Genomic DNA, 23,363 nt, shown 5'->3' with positions numbered 1-23,363 from the left:
AAGCGGTTAATGAACAGGATCCGACTTGAGATGAGTGCAAATTGGGTCTGGTATGGATTTGTTATGTTTTTTAATACATTTTACAGTGCTAGCATTGCCTCTGAGCACAAGTCACATGTCATAAGTTGGATCAGTTAAGATACGACTTCAATGATATTCAATGGGCTGAAACCAGACCAAAGTAGTACAGGAACCTTTTCCCAAGTTGGACCAGTTAGGACGGCTCTCATAGGGAATCATTGATTTGTACACATAGTTATATAGTTACATAGTAGGTAAGGTTGAATGAAGACAACAGTCCATCCAGTTCAGCCTGTGTAGGTGTTTGTGTGTAGAAAAAGTATTTTAAAACTATCCATACTTCCTGCCAACACCAATTGTGAAAGAGAGTTACACATCTTTACCACCCTGACAGTGAAAAACCTTCTATGCAGCACATGATGTTGCACATAAAAAAAAAAAAAAAAAAAAAAAAAAAAAATTCACCAAAATTCCTAAAAAAATTAAATAAAAAAATTCCAGATATTTTTTAACTCACCTCTAAATGCCTGTTGCTAGAGGGTCCCTCGTAGTCTGCCTCCTTCAGTGCCTGGGCTGGTGACGTCACTTCCCCTCGGCGCAGGAAGGGCTCAGCTCTGCCCCCCTCCCTCCTGTCAGTCATCTGGGACACGTGACAGGTCCCAGATGACCGCGCGGCCAATCACGGCCCACAGTTAGAATGCCGGGGCCGCCAAGCGGAGGGGAGAACGAGTGGGGCTTCATTCCCCCGCATCACTGGACCCCGAGACAGGTAAGTGTCCGATTATTAAAAGTCAGCAGCTGCAGTATTTGTAGTTGCTGACTTTACATTTTTTTTTTTTTTTAGGGGAACTTCTCTTTAAAGGTTAAACCGCTTCTCTTCCAATCTCATTGTGTGTCCCTGTGTCCCCTTACATGGGACTGAAAAGTTTCATACTTACGCTGGGATCACCGTTGAGATATTTGTAAATCGCCATAATTACCTACCTCTCAAGCGTCTCTTGAACAAATTTTGCGCTTGTAATCGTTCCTCATAATTGAGGTCCTTCAGTCCCCATATTAATTTAGTTACCTTTCTCTGGAGTCTCTCCAGGTCCAGCACATCCTTTCTGAGGATTGGTGACCAGAAATGGACAGAATACTCCAGATGCAGCCGGGCCAAAGTTTTATAAAGTAGTAAAATAATCGATCTCTGGAGTAAATTCATTTTTTAACGCCAATATTCTGCTGACTATGGCAGCCGCAGCTTGACACTGCATGCCATTACTCAGTCTGTCTTCTACTAGGACCCCCAGATCTTTCTCTATCCTGAAAGCCTTAAGGATTCTCCCCCTAACGAGTAACTTGCATTTATATTTTTACCCCTCAAGAGCATCATCTTACATTTTTTAATGTTATAGTGGTTGTAAACCCTTACAACACACTTTAAAGAGGAAGTAAACCCTAATGGGTTTACTTCCTCTTTGTTTCCCTGCAAAGGCAAAGCATAATAGCCCATTATTGTGTCACTTACCTGACACAGGAGACAGCGATGGACGCTTCAAGCCGGCGAGGAAATCGGGGACATCTTTCTTCCGGGGTCACGGACTCCGGCTCTGTGACTGGCCCGAGTCGCGTGACGTCACTCCCGCACGTGCGCACAGGAGCACAGGAGCCGCCAGTCACGGCATGTCATTTAATGAAGACGGCACGCCGTGATCCTTCTAAAGTGCGCATGTGCCGATGTAGAAGGAATCCTCGTACGGGGAATTGTAAATATCTCCTTAACCATGTAGGTTTAGGAGATATTTGCAGCACCTACAGGTAAGCCTTAAGATAGGCTTACCTGTAGGTTAAAGTGGTTGTAAACCCTTACAAACCACTTTGACCTACAGGTAAGCCTAGATTAAGGCTTACCTGTAGGTTCAAGAAATATCTCCTAAACTAATACAGTTTAGGAGATATTTACCCGAAGACAACCACCGCTGTCTACGGCGCATGCGCAGGTGCACTGGGCAGGCCGCAGATCACGGCGATATGCGACATGCGCAGGAGCGACGTCATCGCTGCTCTGGCAAATCACAGCGCCGGAACAGCAAGACCCACCAAGAAGATGGACACTCGGAACTACAGGGGACAGGGGTGACATCGCTGGCTCCTGTGTCAGGTAAGTGACACATAATGGACTACGATGCGATGCGATGCATAGTAGTCCATTATGCTTTACTTTTGCAGGGAATGAAAGAGGAAGTAAACCCATCAGGGTTTACTTCCTCTTTAAACTTCATTTGCCATGCAGTAGCCCACTCCACTAATTTATTCAGGTCCTTTTGTAAAGTTTCTATATCCTGCTGTGGTGTTATTGCCCTGCATATTTTTGTGTCATCAGCAAGCACTGAGATCCAGCTATTTATCCCATCCTCTATATCATTTATAAATGAATTAAACAGAATTGGTCCCAGGACAGAGCCCTGGGGTACCACACTAACCATTCTGAGTACACATTATTTATCACCACCATTTGTACACGACCCCTTAGCCAGTTTTCTATCCAAGAACAAACCTTGTGGTCCATGCCTACACACCTCAGCTTGTAGATTTAAGCCTCGTACACACGATCCGATTGTTGGCAGGGGATTGTCTGTTGACAGACTGTTGTCCTAAAATCTGACCGTTAGTACGCTCCTTTTGACAATTGTTGTCCAACTTTCTGCCAACAAATGTTGGATGACATGCCAGTAAATTTTCGGCGGACAACAGCTGGTTGTGAGATTTTTCTGATGGTCAGTACACAAGTCCGTCACACAAAAGTTGAAAGTACGAACACGCATGCTCGGAATCAATGCTCACCAAACAAAAAATAAGCAGAAGGGGCCCAAAGGGTGGTGCTCAAGAGCTCAAATTCCTCGTAGTGCGTAACTAAGTTCGTGTTTGTTGGCTGACAATTGTGTACCGTTCGTATGTAAGGCAAGATCCAGGCACACACCCTGAAGACAAAAATCAGACGCTCGGTTAGCCAACACTTGAATCGTGTGTGCGAGGCTTAAGCGTTTGTGGGGGACTGTATCAAGTGCTTTTCTAAAATACAGATACACCACATCCACTGGCCCTCCTTTATCTAGGTGGCAGCTCACTTCCTCGTAGAATGATACACGTCACGGGACATGTGCTCTCAAAGTCGGAGCGTGTGTCGCACTAGTGTGAACACCAGGTATTAGAATCTCTAAGGTTCAGTTCACACTGATGCATCATAGATTTCGACTTGTGAGACCCCAAGTTGGATGACGTGAAATTCAATTTTTCCCTATGAGAGCCATCTTAACCAAGGACACGCTGTCAGGGGAGGCAGATCCTCGCCTACTGTGAACATAAAAAATAAATTACCAAAAAAACACCATTGTGCTTCCAGGGTCATAGCTTGGAGACCTGGGGGGGGGGGGGGGGGCAGCTGAAGTCCTACCCCACCACTGGTCAAAATTTGGGGCTCCTGACCCCTATAGTTCCGGAGATACAGGGCTTCTTGTGCAGCCTTTCAGAAGCTACATACAGAGCGGCCACTTTAAATAAAAAGCTGGCACACGGTTTGCAGCAGACTGAGAGGCTGAGCTCACAGTGCTTCTCCTCACTTCTTGCCAGAAGCACTGAGCTCAATGGACAGCTTGGAGCCTTGGACCAATGGCAAAGCACCATTGGAAGAAGCTGTCCAATAAAAATGCTGCAGTGGAGGCTCTCATCTCACTGCAGTGTCATAGAAGAGGGAATGTGACTAAGGCCTCATTCACACGAGGCAGATCCATTTAGCGGAGTTTGCCAGCTCGGCAGAAGGTCGCTCTGTTTATCTCCGCTGAGCCAGCGGAAGACAGGTCAGTTTCTGCTCACTGAGCGGGGAGGGACCTGTATGAGCATCACCGATTCCTATGGAGAATTCTGACAAAAAACGGACAGCATGTCCGTTTTCATCAGATCTCATTCGTTTCCGATCCGCCAAGACAAATGGTGAACGTATCCGCCATAGGTCTGTTTTTATCGGATCGGATGGTAGACGGACATATCTCCGCTGACATCTGTCTCCCCATAGGAGTCAATGGCTGGCCCGCTCGGATCAACTTGAAAAACAAATGCTCCCTTTCCAGCCCAGCACTCTTAACTAGAAGGAAAAAGCATGGATTCATGTGGAAGATTTACCCACAATCCCATGTTTTTCTCACACAGTTAAGAGGGAGAATGAGAATCTTCTGCTGCTGAAAAGGTACAAGCTAAATTATATATTTATATGCTATATGTCAGGGCCGTCTAATATTGATTGGACCCTGGGCAAAACTTTTCTTGCCCATCCCCCCCCCCCCCCCCATGCAGTTTTGCTCTCCACCTGCTCTGAGACATACAATAAATAGCAGCTAGACTCAAAATCAGTTTACTGAATCAGATCAGGCAGCTATTGCGATTGGTTGCCAGAGGTTACAGTGTATCATTACCACTTACTGACTGGTTGCTAGAGGTTACAGCACACATTACAGCTCACTGATTAGTTGCTAGAGGTTACAGCACATGATTACTTCTTGTTGAGCTTACTGTACAGTAATACTGCTCACTGATTCGTTGCTAGAGGTTACAGCACAACATCTCCTCACTTCAGGGGTCATGCTATACATATGGATGCCGCCTTTATTTACATATTTATGCAGCTATTTACATATGAAAGCTTCTGCTATTTACATATGAATGTCTGTTATTTACATGTAAACACAGGTCTGCAGGTGAGTCATCTGTACACAACAATAGGGCAGAGCTGGGCAGCATTAGTAGCAGCACTTCACACTGAGATATTGGGACACAGCAAGAGACAAGGGAATTTAAACTGAGATAGTTAGCAAGTATGAGGCAGCTGCTTTGGGCTCCACAACAATGACAGGGCCCAGGGCAGCTGCCCCTTTTGCCCTGCCTTAAAAACGGCCCTGCTATATGTTATAAGATAATAATTGTTTTATCTATTTACTGTGAAATTGCTGGTTGGAAGTTCTAACTTCAAACTTCAGTTATTTGTCCGTTAAGCCACCTGCTTGAGTACAGTTTCTGAAAATATAGAAATTTTACCTAACAATATATAATAATTATTTGTATATTACTTATGGCGATTAACCCCTTGCCACCCAGGCCAATTCTGACACTTCTACAAAATTACTCAGAACCAAATATCATATATATTGTTTTAGCAGACACCCTAGGGAATAAAATGGTGAATGATACAACTTATGTTACACGGTATTTGCGCAACAATTTTTCAAACACATTTTATTTTTATTCTTTTGCGGGAAAATACATAAAAAAATACAAAAAAAAAAAAAAAACACATTAAAGTTAGCCCGATTTTTTATAATGTGAAAGATGGTGTTACACTAAGTAAATAGATATGTCACACAACAATTGCGCACGCTCAAAGAATGGCGACAAACTTCAGTACGTAAAAATCTCCATAGGCGACGCTTTAAAAATATTTACAGGTTACATGTTTAGAGTTACAGAGGAGGCCTAGTGCTAGAATTATTGCTCTTACTTTAATGTTCGTGGCGTATGTAACCTGTGTGTATGTGGCTCTAATACTAGCCAGAGCCTCACCAGCCACTCACCTCACTGCCCGCCCCTGGTCTTAACTCAACAGTTCTCAACTCCTTGTCCTCAGGACCCACTAACAGGCCAGGTTTACAAGGTAACTGAATATGTCATTTGCTGCTCAGTGATTGCAGTATTCTAGTCTGTCTGTCTAGTCTCCTCGAGGTTATACTTAAAATCTGGCCTGTTAGTGGGTCCTGAGGACAGGAGTTGAGAACCCGTCCCAACTGATACTAAACAAGTCTGTCTGACTTCAGAAAAGGTTCCTGCACTACTTTAATCCGATTTCAATGCCACAAAAGTATAAAAAGTCACATCAAACGTTAAAAAAAAAAAAAAAATAGGGAGTCGGGCGAGTGTGAACTGAGCCATATGCCTCGTGTACACACGTTCTGATTATCGGATGATAAAAATCGCTTTCGGATAGATCGGTCGATAATCTGATCGTTAAAGTGGTTGTAAACCCTTACAACCAACTTTGACCTACAGGTAAGTCTAGATTAAGGCTTACCTGTAGGTCCAAGAAATCTCTCCTAAACCTACACAGTTTAGGAGATATTTGCCGAAAGACAGGCACCTGAGCACGCCGCTGTCAACGGCGATATGCCGTGAGTGGTGGCTCCCATGCGCATTCGCGGGAGTGACGTCATTGCGGCTTCGCCGTATGACAGCGCCGGAGCAGCGGGACCCACCGAGAAGATGGACGCTCCGGACTACAGGGGACAGCGGTGACTTCGCTGGCTCCTGTGTCAGGTAAGTGACACATAATGGACTACTATGCGATGCGATGTGATGCATAGTAGTCCATTATGCTTTACCTTTGCAGGGAATCAAAGAGGAAGTAAGATCATCAGGATTTACTTCCTCTTTAAAGAGTAGCACCACAAAAAAAAAAAAAAATTTGATTTTTTTTTTACTCACCTCTAAATGGCTGTTGCTAGGGGGTCCCTCGTAGTCTGCCTCCTTCAGTGCCTGGGCTTGTGAAATCACATCCCCGCAGCACAGGAAGGGCACAGCTCTGCCCCCTCCCTCCTCGTCAATCATCTGGGACACGCGTCAGGTCCCAGATGAGCGTGCGGTGCCGCTCGTGCATGCGCAGTGGGTGCCCAGCTGTAAAGCCACAGCCAGGCGCCCACAGTTACAATGCAGGAGCCGCCGAACGGAGGGGGGAGATGAGCGGGGCTTCAATCCACCGCATCGTTGTGGCCCTGGGACAGGTAAGTGTCCGATTATTAAAACTCAGCAGCTGTATTATTTGTAGCTACTGACTTTTATTTTTTATATTTTTTTAAATCGCAACACCTTTTTTTTTTTTTTTTTTTAAATAACAAACATACTTACCTCTACTGTGCAGTTCGTTTTGCACACAGTGGCCCCAATCCTCGTCTGCTGGGGTCCCTCGGCGGCTGTCTGGGCTCCTCCCCGCAAGAGCTAACCTCCCCCCCCCCCCCCCCGGGAAGCGCTCTCCGAAGGGGGTTAGCTTGTGGGCCGCACTCCCGTGTGATACAGTCAGCAGCAATATCCGCCGGTAAGGGGGATGGGATGGAGAGTGCAAAGTGTTTTTTCACCCTACTGCATAGGATGCATTAAGGTGAAAAAGCACAAAGCTTTACAACCTTTTTAAAAGTGGTTGTAAACCCTTACAACCAACTTTGACCTACAGGTAAGCCTAGATTAAGGCTTACCTGTAGGTCCAAGAAATATCTCCTAAACCTACACGGTTTAGGAGATATTTGCCAAAACGCAGGCACCGCTGTCTACGGCGCATGCGCCGTAGACAGCGGCGCGCAGGCGCACTGAGCGCGCCACTGTCAACAGCGATATGCCGCGAGTGGCGGCTCCCGTGCGCATGCGCGGGAGTGAAGTCATCGCGGCTAAGCCGAATGACAGCGACGGAGCGGCGAGACCCACCGAGAAGATGGATGCGCCGGACTACAGGGGACAGCGGTGACTTCGCTGGCTCCTGTGTCACGTAAGTGACACATAATGGACTACTATGCGATGCGATGTGATGCATAGTAGTCCATTATGCTTTACCTTTGCAGGGAAAGAAAGAGGAAGTAAACTCATCAGGGTTTACTTCCTCTTTAACTTTAGCCATTTGCAACAGCCATTCATATCATGACTGTAGGGCAAGATAGATACTGGGATAAAATCATCTCACTTTTCCCTACTATGGACATGTAGGGACTATGGACATGTAGGGACTATGGACATGTAGGGACTATGGACATTCACTGTCTTCAAATCTACAAAAACAGATTCATTCAACCTATAATAGAATATAGTTTGTTATTCTACACACAGCGTCTGCTGCGGATGGGAAGAGCTCTATACCCGGGCATCTTACCTCCACATCCTGAACTGTCCTTGGCTGGGCAATACAAAGCTTATTAAGGAGCTGCAGGATGAGTTCTTCAATGTAGTACAAGGAGTCCTCTTTAGCAGACAGTGTGGGGTGGACTTGTTGCAGGACCTGAAATAGAATTGAAACTCTATTAAAATTTTATTATGACCAAACCGGGGCCGGTAATCTTTTTTTTTTATTTTTCAAACATGATTCATTCTGATACTTTTGATTATTGTATAGAAGGAATGCAACCAGAGAAAATGATATTAGAGCTGGTACCGGACTTCTGCTGCCAATCAAAATGTTTTCTGGACATCTTAAAGAGGATTTTTTTACTGCATCTGAGCACCACAAACCAAAAACACTATTTAAATTGTTTTTAAAGCGGTTCTGCACCTTAAAAAAAAAAAAAATATTAAGCCAGCAGCTACAAATATTGCAGCTGCTGACTTTTAATAAATTGACACTTACCTGTCCCAGGTTCCAGCGATGTCGGCGGCAGATGACGAGCGATCGCTCGCCTCTCTGCTGCCCCCGCCGCCATCCTCTGTCAGGGAATCGGGCAGGTTCCCTACTGCACATGCGTGAGTCGCGCTGCGCGTCTCTGCTGGTCCCCGCTGTGTCCTGGGAACTGTGTGTTTCCCAGAACACAACGGGATGGGGGGTGGGGCATCTGCGGCGGTCTGTCCCGGAAGTGGGTGCAGATACCTGGATTATCCAGGTAAATGCACCCCCCTTCCCCCTGAAAGGTGCCGATTGTGGCACCGGAGGGGGGGGAGGGATCAGATTAGGGGAACTTCCACTTTAGGGTGGAGAACCGCTTTAATATTCAAAGCAACCTCCCCCAATCCATCCATGTCTTTATTTTGTTGGAGAAATCACCTTGAAAAACCATTTCCCTACCCCGTTTCCCCAAAAATAAAACCTAGCGTGATTGTCGGTGATGGCTGCAATATAAGCCCTACCCCCCCAAATGAGCCCTATTTAAAGTCCATGTAGGTCTTATTTTCAGGGTAGGGCTTATTTTTAGGGAAACAGGGTAGGGCTTATTTGGGGGGGAGGAGGGGTAGGGATTATATATATAGCAGCCATCAACAAAAATCACGGCAAGTCTTATTTTCGGGGAAACAGGGTAGTATTTCTAGCTGTGGCCATCTTGAGTAAGGGTAGATGATTTGTGTAGCATTTACTTCCTGGAATCCATCTACTCTTAGCCCAAGCATGCACGCAGGAGGACGTGCTTAGCGGAGAACCTCCTTCTCCTCCTGAAGAATCCTGGGATGTATGACGACATTTGCCCAGAGCAAGAAACCAGGAAGTAACTGAAGAAACTTAAAACAAGTACATATGATATATACGTTCCTATCTATTTACTAATGCTAGCAGCAGAAGGATTAAAATGAGCCTCTTTACAACCGCCTAACACAGCTTTAACACCCACGCTGAGCTTAGAGCAGCCTTTTTTCAACCAGGGAGCCTTGAGGTTTCTTCAGGGGTGCCTTAGCAAAAATGCCTAAAAATTGTATACAAGCCAGAGGGTGCCATTTTTTCTGCCTTTTAGTTACACAGGGCCACAGGTTTTCATTGTGCACCATTATGACCTTCTAGCCACCAGCATCACAACAACCAATAGCATCATCAGTTGATAAGGAGGATGTCTGATGTCTATAAAGCATCCTTGTTTGATTCTCCTCTGCCCCTCTCCATCAGCGCTGGGGTCACATTAGCTGAGTGAGGAAGAAAAACTGAGGAAGAAAAACTGAGGAAGAAGAGAAACACTGGAATACTAGTCAGTACAAGTGTATTTGCTTTGGAAGGGACGATATTCAATTTTTTTTTTACCGATACTGGTCAGACCTGCCCCTGTCCCCAGTCGGCGCTCGCCGCAGTCTCTGCCAATCTGCTCCTGTATGTACCATTTTTTAGCGGGGGGCCCCTGGGCCGTGAAAGCTGCTCTATCAGCGGCGTGGCAGGCAGCAGAGATGACATCATCTCTCACTGCCCGCCTCACATCAGAGATGTTTCACCCCTACAGCAGGGCCACAAATGCTGCTCTTGACAGCGCTGCAGCTGTGGGCGAGCAGTAAGGTAGTTATGTCAACTCTCACTGCCGCCCGCATGTGGAAGTTTACCCACTTGGATGCTGCCAGAAGTAGTGTAAGTAGTGATATGCGGCATATGGGTGGCAGGCGCCAGGCGACAGTCTGCGTATGGGCGCCAGGCGACAGTCTGCGTATGGGCGCCAGGCGACAGTCTGCGTATGGGCGCCAGGCGACAGTCTGCGTATGGGCGCCAGGCGACAAGCCGCGTATGGGTGGCAGGCGACAAGCCACGTATGGGTGGCAGGCGACAAGCCGCGTATGGGTGGCAGGCGACAAGCCGCATATGGGTGGCAGGCGACAAGCTGCATATGGGTGGCAGGCGACAAGCTGCATATGGGTGGCAGGCGACAAGCTGCATATGGGTGGCAGGCGACAAGCTGCATATGGGTGGCAGACGACAAGCTGCATATGGGTGGCAGGCGACAGTGGCAAGAGACACGTTGCATCTGGGTGGCAGGTGACGGTGGCAAGCCTCATATGGGTGGCAGGTTACAGTGGCGTGTGACAAGCTGCATTTGGATTGCAAGTGACACCCCATGTTCAGTTTATACCAGATTTGTGAAGAATTGTGTTTTTTTCAAAAATGTAAACGTACAGAATATCGGCACCTGTTATCGGCTATCAGCGCTGAAAAAACGATATTGGTCTATCCCTAGTGTGAACCCGGCTAAACGTTGGGTGTCCTACGTATGTGGATACACTAAATACAGCACTCCTAACCCACCCCAAAGATGCTGCTTGCAGGACTTTTCCGAATGCCCCGCAGGCGCACCGCCCCAGTGTGAAAAGTCACACTGGCATGAATGGGAGGCGATTTTCAGGTGCTTAGCAGAGGCTATTTCCAGCGCTAAAGCACCTGAAAACTGCCCCAGTGTGAAAGGGGTCTTAGAATGGGGTGCCTCGAGACTGTCCATAATTTTAAAGGGTGCCTTGACTGAAAAAAAAGATTGAGAAACTTTGGCTTAGGAGCACACTCACTGCACGCTCCCAGTAAGGAGACTGAGCTGTTAAATATAGCTGCGATCGCTGGCTGGCAGGACTGGCGCCCGATCATGTGACCACTGGGACAGGCAATTACAGTTATCAGGTGATCAGCCAATCTTTCCATCCAGCCTGGCTAAGCAAAAAAACAAAAAACAAAAAAAACAAATGACTGAACCATGTATGGCCAGCTAGGAAAAACATTATTTTTTGTAAAAATAACAAACATGTTATACTTGCCTGCTCTGTGTAATGTTTTTGCACAGAGCAGCCCGATCGTCTTCTTTTTGGGTCCCTCGTCGGTGGTCCTGGATTCCCCCACCCCCCCCCCCCTTGCTATAGGAACACTCCCACACGCTATGTGTCCATTCACACACAGAGTGTGGCTCGGCCCTCCCCCCTGCTCTCTACTCATTGGCTGTGATTGACAGCAGAAGGAGCCAACGGCTCCCACTGCTACGTGAGCCAATGAGGATAGAGAGACGTTTGAGAGCCGTTGCTTTCATGCACATCGCTGGATCGAGATGCAGCTAAGGGAGGTATAAAGGGGGGCTGGGAGAGCTGCACCCAGACGGTCTTTTACCTTAAAAGGGGTGGTAAACCCTCATGTTTTTTTCAGCTTAATGCATGAAAGTGAAAAAACTTCTGTCAGTGACCCCCAGCCCCCCCCAGTTTTACTCACCTGAGCCCCGGAATGTCCCACACTGGGGACGCGCTGTCTCTCTGCCCGGGATTTTCGGTTCTTCATTGGATAGATTGATGGAAGTGCAGCCATTGGCTCCATCTGCTGTCAATCAAATCAAATCAAATAACGCAGCCGCCGGGGAGCGGAGCAGAGTCCTGAAATCGGCAGATATGGACGCCAAAATGATGGACTCGGGAGTGTGCCCGCAAGATAACCCCCCCCCCCCCCCCGGGAGAACGCTTCTCCTAGGGGGGTCATCTAATGCGTGGAGGAGCTGCGAGAGCCGCCAAGGGACCCCAGAAGATGGTGATCGGGGCCACTCTGTGCAAAACAAATGGCGCAGTGGGGGGAAGTATGACATGTTTGTTATTTTAAAAAAAAATTGAAACTTTAGTTATCACTTTAATGCATAGAATGCATTATGGTAGAAAAACCTTGAGCCTTTAGAACTACTTTAATGCAGTTCTGCACCTTTTAAAAAAAAATATTAAAAGCCAGCAGCTACAAATATTGCAGCTTCTGACTTTTAATAAATTCACACTTACCTGTCCCAGGGTCCAGCGATGTCGGCGGCAGATGACGAGCGATCGCTTGTCTCTCTGCTGCCCCCGCCGCCATCCTCTGTCAGGGAATCGGGAAGTGAAGCATTGCGGCTTCACTGCCCGGTTCCCTACTGCGCATGTGTGAGTCGCGATACGCGTCTATGCTGGTCCCCGCTGTGTCCTGGGAACTGTGTGTTTCCCAGAACACAACGGGGGGGGGGGGCGCATCTGCGGCGGTCTTGTCCCGGAAGTGGCTGCAGATACCTGGATTATCCAGGTAACTGCACCCCCCTCCCCCCTGAAAGGTGCCGATTGTGGCACTGGAGAGGGGGGGGGGGAGGGATCAGATGAGCGGAACTTCCACTTCAGGGTGGAGTACCGCTTTAAGGAGGACGCTGCTAAATCCTGGATGTCCACCAGCCAGGAAACAAGGCATACTAACTTACTGCAGATTCTAATGCACACTGTGAGAAGCTCACAGTATGCAGTGAAATCAGAGTAAGTAGTAGTGGCTATCAGATTGAAAAAGCTCCATTCTTTCATCTTATATAAAAAAAAAAATATATGTTTTGGCTAGAGATCCACTTTAAATGAAGATGTCTAGTTAGATCTTTATCAAATATGGTCTGAATCATAAAATGAGCCCAGGAGAACCGTAATAAAACAATAAAAAAAATAAAAAAAAAATAATGTGCCTTTTTAATAAACGACTTCCTTTCCCTGAAGCGTACATGTGCGTTGAAGATGTGAAACACGCAATCATGATTACTTCAGCTTTAAAAGTGTTTATTATGACAAAACAATGTCAATATACAAGAACAATTCCCTCTTCGCGTCACCTTCGTATTTTCCACACTCCTACTTGCTGTCAGCTCGTCTTGAATTTTTTTTATTTATTTTTTTCCTATTACATGTGCCGTGCTCATGCCGATCGTTCGTCATCGCACTAATTCAACACATATTTCAGTTTATCTTTGAAATGGCAACGTCCTTCGGAAATCTGCACGACCGTCTTATCAGGTTTTCCTTCATTGTTCCTAGGCCGGGAACATCTGCTACTCTGGTTCATACATTTAAAAAAGAAAAAAGAAAATAGAAAAAAATAATAATAATAATAAAAAAAAAAAAAAAAAAAAAAAAAAAAAAAAGCACAGAGCTCGCATCTCAACCCCACATTTTTGATTAGGGTTGTCAGCGTATTACAACGTGCGTAAACCTGCGCTGCCCTGTCACCCAATCCAGAGGAAGGCCGATGAAAAATTCCAGGTAGCCGAAAGGTCTTTGCGGAGGGGGAACCTCCTGGCCACGGGCTGCTGCCGGTAGGGAACATAAAAAAAAAAAACCACGTCCTGCCAAGCAGACCCAGTTGGCGCAGCCCTTTGCGTTACAGACAGCCTTGTTGCCCGAGGCTTTGATAATAAGCATAAAAAAAAAAAAAAAAAGAAGAAGAAGAAAAGGGACAAATCGATGAAGAGGAGGACTTGATTAACAAGCCAAACCAGTATGTGGGTGCACGCTCGCCAGAACAAGGTGTGTCCAGTATGTGAGAATGTCGAGACTTACCAACTCCAACCAAGACACATTCTTTAAAGGCAAACTAGGGCATATTTTCAGTGCCTGAGTAATTACAGGATCGTTCACCTGAGAAAACGTTTGTCTTGTGACTTGCACATTTTTCACGCACATCCTGATCCATATTTTAAAGGAAAAAAAAGAAGTTAGGGAGGGAGGATGACTTCAAAGTGGTTGTAAACCTCAGACACGAAATATGAACAAAGCATATCCTTCTATAGTGTGTACTTGTCTCTGTTTGTAGCATAAAGTGTCATTTCTGTCTGCTCCTTCTTTCCTCTGCTATCAGCATGAATCACTTCCGACAAGTGTTCCTGACACCAAGAGAAAAATGGTGACAGGGGGAGGCAGTTCCATATCGACAGCCTCAGCTCTGTTCCTTTGTGCTGTGTGGAGGGGGGTGTCCCTTCCCTCCAATCAGCTCCCAGAGCTCTCCTCACTGAGCTCTGAAGAGTGTAACTTCAGCTTTCCACCCACTTTTTTTTTTTTCTGAACTCTCAGATAAGCTTTAAAAGCGATAGTAAACCGCTGAAGACAAAGAGGGAAAAAAATTAATCTGCAAGACACACACACACATATTTAGGGCTGAATCGATTAATTTCATAGTCAATTAGTTGTCGATCAATCGATTACTATTTTCATAATCGATTAATCGGCCAGTAACAAAATGGGGTTAAAAAAACTAAAACTAAAATGAGCCCATTATAATACAAAAAGAGCAAATAAACGCTACTGTAAATTACTTTCACTGTTCTACAGTAAAAAAATGATCCCCTCACAGTAGTGATTATCTGCTTTTTTCTACTATAAGGCTGGGTTCACATTGGAGCGATGCAGGTTCCCGCATCGCATGCCTCCCGCCGGCAGTTCACACTGCCCTATGCGGACTGCTGGGAGTGTCAGTGAAACGTTAATGACACCCCCAGATCAGTTCGCATATCGCAGTGCGATCTGCAAACTCGGACAGGAATCGGATCGCATGGTGTGAACACCCAATGCGATCTGATTCTGCTGCGGACCAAAAAAAGGGTCCGGTGCGAGTTTGAGGCGGGTGCGATGCGAATTCAGCCAATACTATCTGTATGGCTGAAATCGCATCGCACAGAGATCGGATGTGATTTGCACTGCAGCGCGAATCACATCCGGTTCTCATAGCCGCAGCAGTGTGAACTCAGACTCAAGGGCTCATTTTAGTTTTTTTAACCCCATTATGTTACTAAACGTCTTAGGCCTGGTTCACATCTGTGTTTTTATTGGTGCTTTTTGCAGAAATGCACTACAGTTCATTCACATGGTTTCCTATGGGACACGTTCACATCTGAAAGGGTCGGGGACTTTTAATACAAAACGGTGCTTTATTGGTTCAATATACTTCAATGGAGAAGCTGCAGAAAAGCATATAATGCGTTTTTGCAGCAATTTGTGTTTTTTAATCTGCCCAAAAAAAAAAAAGCAAAAAAATGCAAATTGCAGTAAAATCACGTGCGCAAAAATCAAAAACGCACAGCAAAAAGGCACTGCAGAAACAGATCAAAAGCAAACTGCATACCGAGCCTTATGCTGGCCTCACCGATCGATTTTCAGATGAGAATTATTCAGACGAAAAATCTTCGTACATTCGCTGAATGAAAGAATTTTGTTCGAAATTTTCACTTGTTTTTAAAATGAATGTCATTTCTGAACAAAAACCACAACCACTGTCTGAAAATTCCTTTGACTAAGAAGTTTTCTATTGTTTCTAAATGTTCCCATCACTGTGGTTGAAAATGAGCGTCAATTTGACCCACTTTTTTTTGTAAGGTTATTAATCGATTAAGCGAAACAATAAAATCGGCCAACTAATCGATTATGAAAATAATCGTTAGTTGCAGCCCTACACACATTATGAAATACTTACCTTAGAACGAAGCTCCCGCAGCCCAACCTGGTCAGCGCCGAGGTGTCTGATAGCCTCCAGGCGCTGTGAGTGGCCAGAGCCAAGACTACGTCACTCCCGCGCATGCATGCAGGAGTCCTCCGTTCCAGCAAGATACGACGGACCTTCACTGCAAATGCGCCGCAGACATCAGCAGCTGCATGCAGGGTGAATATCTCCTAAGCCGTGAACTTTAATGGTATCTCGGACTAATGCCGCGTACACACGATCGGAATTCTCCTCGGAAAAAGCTCTTGATGGTTTTCCCGTCGGAATGCCGACAGAATTTTGCTCAAACCGTCTTGCCTACACATGGTCACACCAAAATTACGACGGTCAATAACACCGCGGCATACAACACGTTCAACGGCACTATAAAAAAAGGGAAGTTTAATGCTTCTGAGCATGCGCCGAATTGTTTCCGAGCGATGCGTCGGAAATTTGTGTGTCGGAATTGCATACACACGACGGGAAAATCCGATGGAATTGGTTTCCTTCAGAAAAATTAAGAACAGGCTCTCAATTCTAAAGACCATTGGAGACGCCAACAGAAAAAGACCGATGGGCATACACACGGTTGGAAAATCCGATGAAAAGCTCCCATCGGACTGTTTCCATCAGAAATTCCGGCCGTGTGTACGCGGCATTAGTCTGTAGGGTTCAATATTGATTGGGCCCACCCTTTGCAGCTTTAACAGCTTCAACTCTCCTGGGAAGGCCGTCCACAAGGATTAGGAGGGTGTCTATGGGAATGTTTGACCATTCTTCCAGAAGTGCATTTGTGAGGCCAGGGCACTGATGAGGATGAGAAGGCCTGGCTCACAGTCTCTACTCTAATTCAGGACTCTGTACAGGCCAATCAAGTTGCTCCACCACAAACTCGCTCATCCATGTCTTTATGGACCTTGCTTTGTGCACTGGTCCAAATCATTTTGTGGCAGCGGGGTTATGATGTGGGGTTGTCCCTCAGGGGTTGGGCTTGGCCCCTTAGTTCCAGTGAAGGGAATTCTTAAAACCTCAGCATACTAAGACATTTTGGACAATTTCATGCTCCCAACTTTGTGGGAATAGTTTGGGGACGGCCCCTTCCTATTCCAACATGACTTCACACCGGTGCACAAAGCAAGGTCCATAAAGACATGGATGAGCGAGTTTGGGGTGGAGGAACTTGACTGGCCTGCACAGACTCCTGCCCTCAACCCGATAGAACACCTTTGGGATGAAATGGCCTTCTCCTCCACAAATGCGCAAACATTCCCATCCTTGTGGACGGCCTTCCCAGAAGAGCTGAGGCCGTTATAGCTGCAAAAGGTGGGCCAACTCCATAGTGAACCCTACGGACTAAGATGCAATTAAAGTTCACGTGCGTGTAAAGGCAGGTGTCACAATACTTTTGACAATATAGTGTATGAAACGATAAAGTACCTAAAATAAACAGCTACTTTAGATGTGCATGTCATGTAAGCTCTAACGAGCGGGGAGGGCACTGCGATTCCTCCTGTATTGAATTGTATTGTAATTGTACTGTCTGCCCACTTATTGTAAAATGCTGTGCAAACTGTTGGCACAATATAAATCCTGTATAATAATAATAGTAATAATAATAATAGTAATAGTAATAATAATAGTAATAGTAATAATAATAATAATAATAATAATAATAATAATAATGTGAATGAAGCCTATAGGGGGTTTCATTTTTGTGTGGGCATTTTCTAAGGATCGTCCACGTCTAAAGAGATGCAGATGCTGCAGCTTACAGTATGGAAACAGTTTCAGCTGCTGATAAATAAAAAAAAATCCTCCCTTTCAATAATGCAAATGACGAAGAAAAACAACAAAAAAAAAAAAAACAAAGAAAAAAAAACAAAAAAAAAAAAAAAAAAAGACTGTTGTGTTCCTTGGAGTAGATTTATTTTTTGTCATACACTCAGGTACAGTATATATAATATACACACACAGCTTAAAATGCAACATATGTTTGGCATTGAGCAGCAGGCAGTCTGCACTGTGCGTCGTCTTTCCTCCAGCAGCTCTTAAGCGCTTTGTGCGATTCCTAGAGACCAGAATAGCTTGTAATCTGAGCCCCTCTCCATGGCTGCAGCTCATTTTCCCAGCACTCCGGGGCATTAATGGATTCCTGCTCATCTCAGTAAAAGTGACAGCTTGCAGAAATTACCATTACTATGAGAACGGTCCAGCATTGTCCAGCCTATCGCTGCTGTCAGAGATTAGCGGCACCAAAAAAAAAAAAAAAAACACATTTATATTTATAGCTTTCGTACTATTTTTATTTTTTAAAAAAAGAACAATCGCCTTGCATTGAGGGAGCGATTTTATTATTCTGATACTATTAAAGAGGAAGTAAAAGCAATATAAAAAAAAAAAATAATAAAAAAAACGCACCCTGTAAGGCTCGGTTCACACAGGGGGCGACACGAGGTGACACGACTTGCCGCGCCGCGACCTGCCGCGACCTCAGCGGCGACTTGCAAATGACTTCTGTATAGAAGTCAATGCAAGTCGCCCGAGGTCGCCCAAAAGTAGTACAGGAACCTTTTTTCTAAGTCGGAGCGACTCGAGTCGCTCCTCTTAGAACGGTTCCGTAGTACAGAACGGGGGCGACTTGTCAGGTCGCGGCACGGCAAGTCGTGTCGCCTCGTGTCGCCCCCTGTGTGAACCGAGCCTATGGCAAAGGCATAATGAGCTAGTATGCATAGCATACTAGCTCATTATGAATAACTTACCTGAGTACGACGAAGCCCCCTGAAGCGGTCCTCCGTCTTCCTCCTCGCCACTGCCATGTATCCCGGAGCGACTTCCAGGTCTCGCTGTTCCAGCGCGGTGATTCGCCGGAGCCGCGATGACGTCACTCCCGCGCATGCGCACGGGAGCCGACACGAGCGGCATATCGCCGCAATCTGCGGCCTGCCCCAGTGCGCCTGCGCACCGCTGTCTACGGCGCATGCACCGTAGACAGCAATGGCTGTCTTTTTGTAAATATCTTCTAAACCGTGTAGGTTTAGGAGATATTTCTTGGACCTACAGGTAAGCCTTAATCTAGGTTTATCTGTAGGTCAAAGTGTGTTGTAAGGGTTTACAACCACTGTAAGAGATCTTTCACACTCAGGCGTTTTAGCGCTAGAAATAGCGCCTGTAAAGTATCCCGATAACTGCCTCTCATTCATTGCAATGGGTGCTTTCACACCCGGGCGCTGCACTTGCGGGACGTTAGAAAAAGTCCTGCAAGTAGTATCTTTGGGCAGTTTTGGGAGTGCCGTGTACAACTCTCCCTAAATGGCCCCCCGCTCATTGCAACGAATGGGCAGCAATTCCAAAGCCCCTGAAAAGGGCCTCAGAAGTGCTGCAACATGGGAGTTTTTTTTTTTACCTTTGAGGTTAAAAGCGCCCTGCTAGCGGCCAAAAAGTGTAGGAAAAAGCACCACTTGCCGACTGGGACAGGTAAGTGTCCAATTATTAAAAGTCAGCAGCTACAGTATTTGTAGTTTCTGACTTTTAATTCTTTTTTTTTTTTTTTTTTTTTAGGGGGCACCCCACTTTAATGCATTCTATGCATTAGGCCGGGTTCACACCGCTGCGATGCGGGAACGCCGCGAATCCGGGGTGTTTTCCCGCATCGCATTACTCCCGCCGGCAGTTCACACTGCCCTATGCGGACGGCTGGGAGTGTCAATGATATGTTAATGACACCCCCAGATCCGTTCGCATATCGCAGTGCGATCTGCCGACTCGCACAGGAATCGGATCGCATGGTGTGAACCCCCATGCGATCCGATTCTGTTGCGGACCAAAAAAAGGGTCCCGTGCGAGTTTGCTGCGGGAGCGATGCGAATTCAGCCATACTATCTGTATGGCTGAACTCGCATCGCTACGGAGATCGGATGTGATTTGCGGTGCGAATCACATCCGGATCTCCCCCCGCAGCAGTGTGAACCCGGCCTTAAGGTGAAAAAACATCTGACAGTGCCGGCCCCCCCCCAGCCCCCCTGTTTTACTTACCTGACCCCTTGAAAGTCCCGCGCTCGCCCCAGACGTCCTCTTCCCCACTCAGCCTGGCTGTTGATTGGCTGGAGTGGATGGATTGAAAGCAGCGCAGCCATTGGCTCGCACTGCTGTCAATCACATCCAATGATGCGGCGCGCCGGGGGGAGGCGAGCGATATAGCGAGTAGCTACAGCCGCCGGCTGTATCACAGGAGCGGGAGCTCGCATGAACGTGAGAAGTACTTGCAGGGGGAGGGGGGGGGGGAGCAGAGACAGCCCCCGAGTGACCCCAGAAGAGCAGGTTCGGGGCCACTCTGTGCAAATCGAGCTGCACAGTGGAGGTAAGTATAACATATTTGTTATTTAAAAAAAAAATAATAATTCTCTTTAACCGGTTCCCAACCAGCGCACGCCGATGTATGTCGGCAGAATGGCACGGGCAGGCATATTGGCGTACAGGTACGTCCAATCTTCAATGCCGCCCTGTCATCGCAAGCACTCCGCGAGCGCGCGCCGGCGGGGATACCCGCGATCGTCTCACGCGACGGCCGAATGGAGAAATGCAGTTGTAAACAGCATTTCTCCATTCTGCCTAGCAACTAGTGACGCTGATCTCTACTCCATGTGATTGGAGCAGAGATCAGTGCTCACTAAATGAAAGCCCAGCCCCCCCCAGTTAGTAACACACCCCTAGGAACACTTAACCCCTACACTGCCAGTGTCATTTACACAGGAATCAGTGCATTTATATAGCAGTGATTGCTGTATAACTGACAATGGTCCCAAAAATGTGTCAAAAATGTCCGATGTGTCCGCCGCAATGTCGCAGTCACAATAAAAATCCCTGATCGCCGCCATTACTAGTAAAAAAAAAAATAATAATAAAAAATTATTAATAAAAATGCCATAAAACTATCCCTATTTTGTAAAAGCTATAACTTTTGCGCAAACCAATCAATAAACGCTTATTGCGATTTTTTTTAAATCAAAAATATGTAGAAGAATACGTATCGGTCCTAAACTGAGGGAAAAAATGTATTTTTTATATATTTTTGGGTCGATATTTATTATAACAAAAAGTAAAAAATAATGCGTTTTTTTTCAAAATTGTCGCTCTATTTTTGTTTAAAGCGCAAAAAATAAAAACTGCAGGGGGTGATCAAATACCACCAAAAGAAAGCTCTATTTGTGGAAAAAAAAAAAAAAAAAAAAAGGATGTCAATTTTGTTTGGGAGCCACGCCGCACGGCCGCGGAATTGTCAGTTAAAGCGACGCAGTGCAGAATCGCAAAAAGTGGTCTGGTCTTAAGCCAGCAAAATGGTCCGGTCTGTAAGTGGTTAAAACCCCTTTAAATCACAAAATTTGCCTGGAAAGATCCAAGTCTGAATTCTAGAATATGGGATGCGCGGATAATCTCAATGGAAAGTGTTACGAAAAGCCAGACTGATTGTTAACGATGTAGTAATAATAATAATATGTAGATAAGAATGTAGCCATGCAGCCAGAGTTACAAAATAAAGTAGCAATGAATGAGAATTAAAGTAATAATTACAGCTTGTAAGTCTGACGACATGGCTACATTCTTCTCTTTATATCATTACTACATGTTTATTAGGTAAACAAACACCCTGATTTTAGGCAGCGTGGTTTCCTGTGAGGCCTGGGTCACACCTATGCAGGTTGTACTTTGCATTTTCCAGGAGCATTTTGCATTTTACAATACACGTTTCTGATCCATTGAAGTCTATGGAACCAAAAACGCAACCTGCTGCTCCCTGGTCCTTTCCATAAAACGCACCGATGTGAACGTGACCCATAGGAAACCATGTTATCGGGACTGTAGTGCGTTTCTGCAAAAAAAAACTGAAAACGCGCTAAAGAAATGCATAGGTGTGAACCGGATTATTACCCATGCTTCTGATAGGTCAGCTCCAGATTTCACACCTTTGACCCCCTTCAGGTAAGGCCCCTTTCACAATGATGAGGTGCGGTTTGACCGCAACACAGGTGTAGCGCAACTTACCCGTGGGTTTGGTGCGGGTTAGCTGTGCTTGCTTTTAAGTTATTTTCCCGCTACTGCAACTTTGGACACAAAGTCGCATGATAAGTCCAAAGCCTATTGATTTCAATGGCACTCAAGCTCATCTATGCGACTTAACTTAAAGTGGTTGTAAACCCTTACAACCAACTTTGACCTACAGGTAAGCCTAGAGTAAGGCTTACCTGTAGGTCCAAGAAATATCTCCTAAACCTACATGGTTTAGGAGATATTTGCCCGAAGACACCACCGCTGTCTACGGTGCATGCGCCGTAGACAGCAGCGCGCAGGCACACTGGGGCAGGCCGCAGATGGCGGCGATATGCCCTGAGCATTGGCTCCCGTGCGCATGCGCGGGAGTGACGTCATCGCGACCTGGAAGTCGCTCCGGGATCCATGGCAGCGGCGAAGAGGAAGACGGAGGACCGATTCGGGGGCTTCGTTCTCAAGTAAGTTATTCATAATGAGCTAGTATGTTATGCAGGATTTTTTAGCCCCGGACCAATTTGCAGCCAAAGGACCAGGCCCCTTTTTGCGATTCGGCGCTGCGTCGATTTAACTGACAATTGCGCGGTCGTGCGGCGTGGCTCCCAAACAAAATTGACATCTTTTTTTTTTCCCCACAAATAGAGCTTTCTATTGGTGGTATTTAATCACCTCTGCGGTTTTTATTTTTTGCACTATAAACAAAAATAGAGCGACAATTTTGAAAAAAATATATATATATATTTTTTACTTTTTGCTATAATAAATATCCCAAAAAAAAAAAAATTATTATATATATATATATATATATATATATATATATATATATATATAATTCCTGAGTTTAGGCCGCGACGTATTCTTCTACATATTTTTGGTAAAAAAAAAAAAAAAATTGAAATTATCAATTATTGGTTTGCGCAAAAAGTTATAGTGTTTACAAAATAGGGGATAGTTTTAGAGCATTTTTATTAATATTTTTTTTTTTTTTTACTAGTAATGGCGGCGATCAGTGATTTTTATTGCGACTGCGACATTGCGGTGGACACATCGGACATTTTTGACACATTTTTTGGACCATTGTCATTTATACAGCAATCAGTGCTATTTAAATGCACTGATTCCTGTGTAAATGACACTGGCAGTGAAGGAGTTAACCATTAGGGGGCGGGGAGGGGTTATGTGTGACTTGTGTGTTTTTTTTTCTGTTGGGGGCGTGGCCTGGCATGTGACATCACTGATTGTTTTTACCTATAACAGGGAAGAGATGATAGGTGACAGCCACACTAGGAAGCACGGGGAGAGGTTTGTTTACACTTACCTCTCCTCGTTCTTCAGCTCTGTGACCTGATCGCGGGACACCAGTGGCGATCGGGTCCCGCAGCCACGGAGTTCAGGACCGGGTCGCAAGCGCGCGGCCACTGCTCGTGACCCACGGCCGGGCACTTAAAGAGCTACATACAGGTACGTGATTGTGCCCAGCTGTGCCATTCTGCCGACGTAAATGTGCAGGAGGCAGTCCTTAACCACTTGCCGACCGCCGCACGACGATATACGTCGGCAGAATGGCACGGGCAGGCAT

The 23,363-nt window shown here is 45.9% G+C and overlaps 1 protein-coding gene across 1 annotated transcript in view; it reads right to left on the bottom strand.

The window, feature by feature from the left end:
* Positions 1-23,363, bottom strand: part of SOS2 (SOS Ras/Rho guanine nucleotide exchange factor 2) — a 187,243-nt gene that overhangs the window by 106,347 nt on the left and 57,533 nt on the right. Inside the window, exon 2 of the mRNA XM_077467601.1 lies at positions 7,958-8,083. Coding sequence (XP_077323727.1) covers positions 7,958-8,083 — 126 coding nt within the window. The remainder of the gene's footprint in view (positions 1-7,957; positions 8,084-23,363) is intronic.

The sequence above is a fragment of the Lithobates pipiens genome, unplaced genomic scaffold (assembly GCF_037356315.1).
Source record: "Lithobates pipiens isolate NorthernLeopardFrog02 unplaced genomic scaffold, aLitPip1_a1.2 Scaffold_57, whole genome shotgun sequence".
Lineage (NCBI taxonomy): Eukaryota > Metazoa > Chordata > Amphibia > Anura > Ranidae > Lithobates > Lithobates pipiens.
Note: the sequence above shows the minus strand (reverse complement) of the source record. Positions and strands in the feature narration are given on the sequence as shown.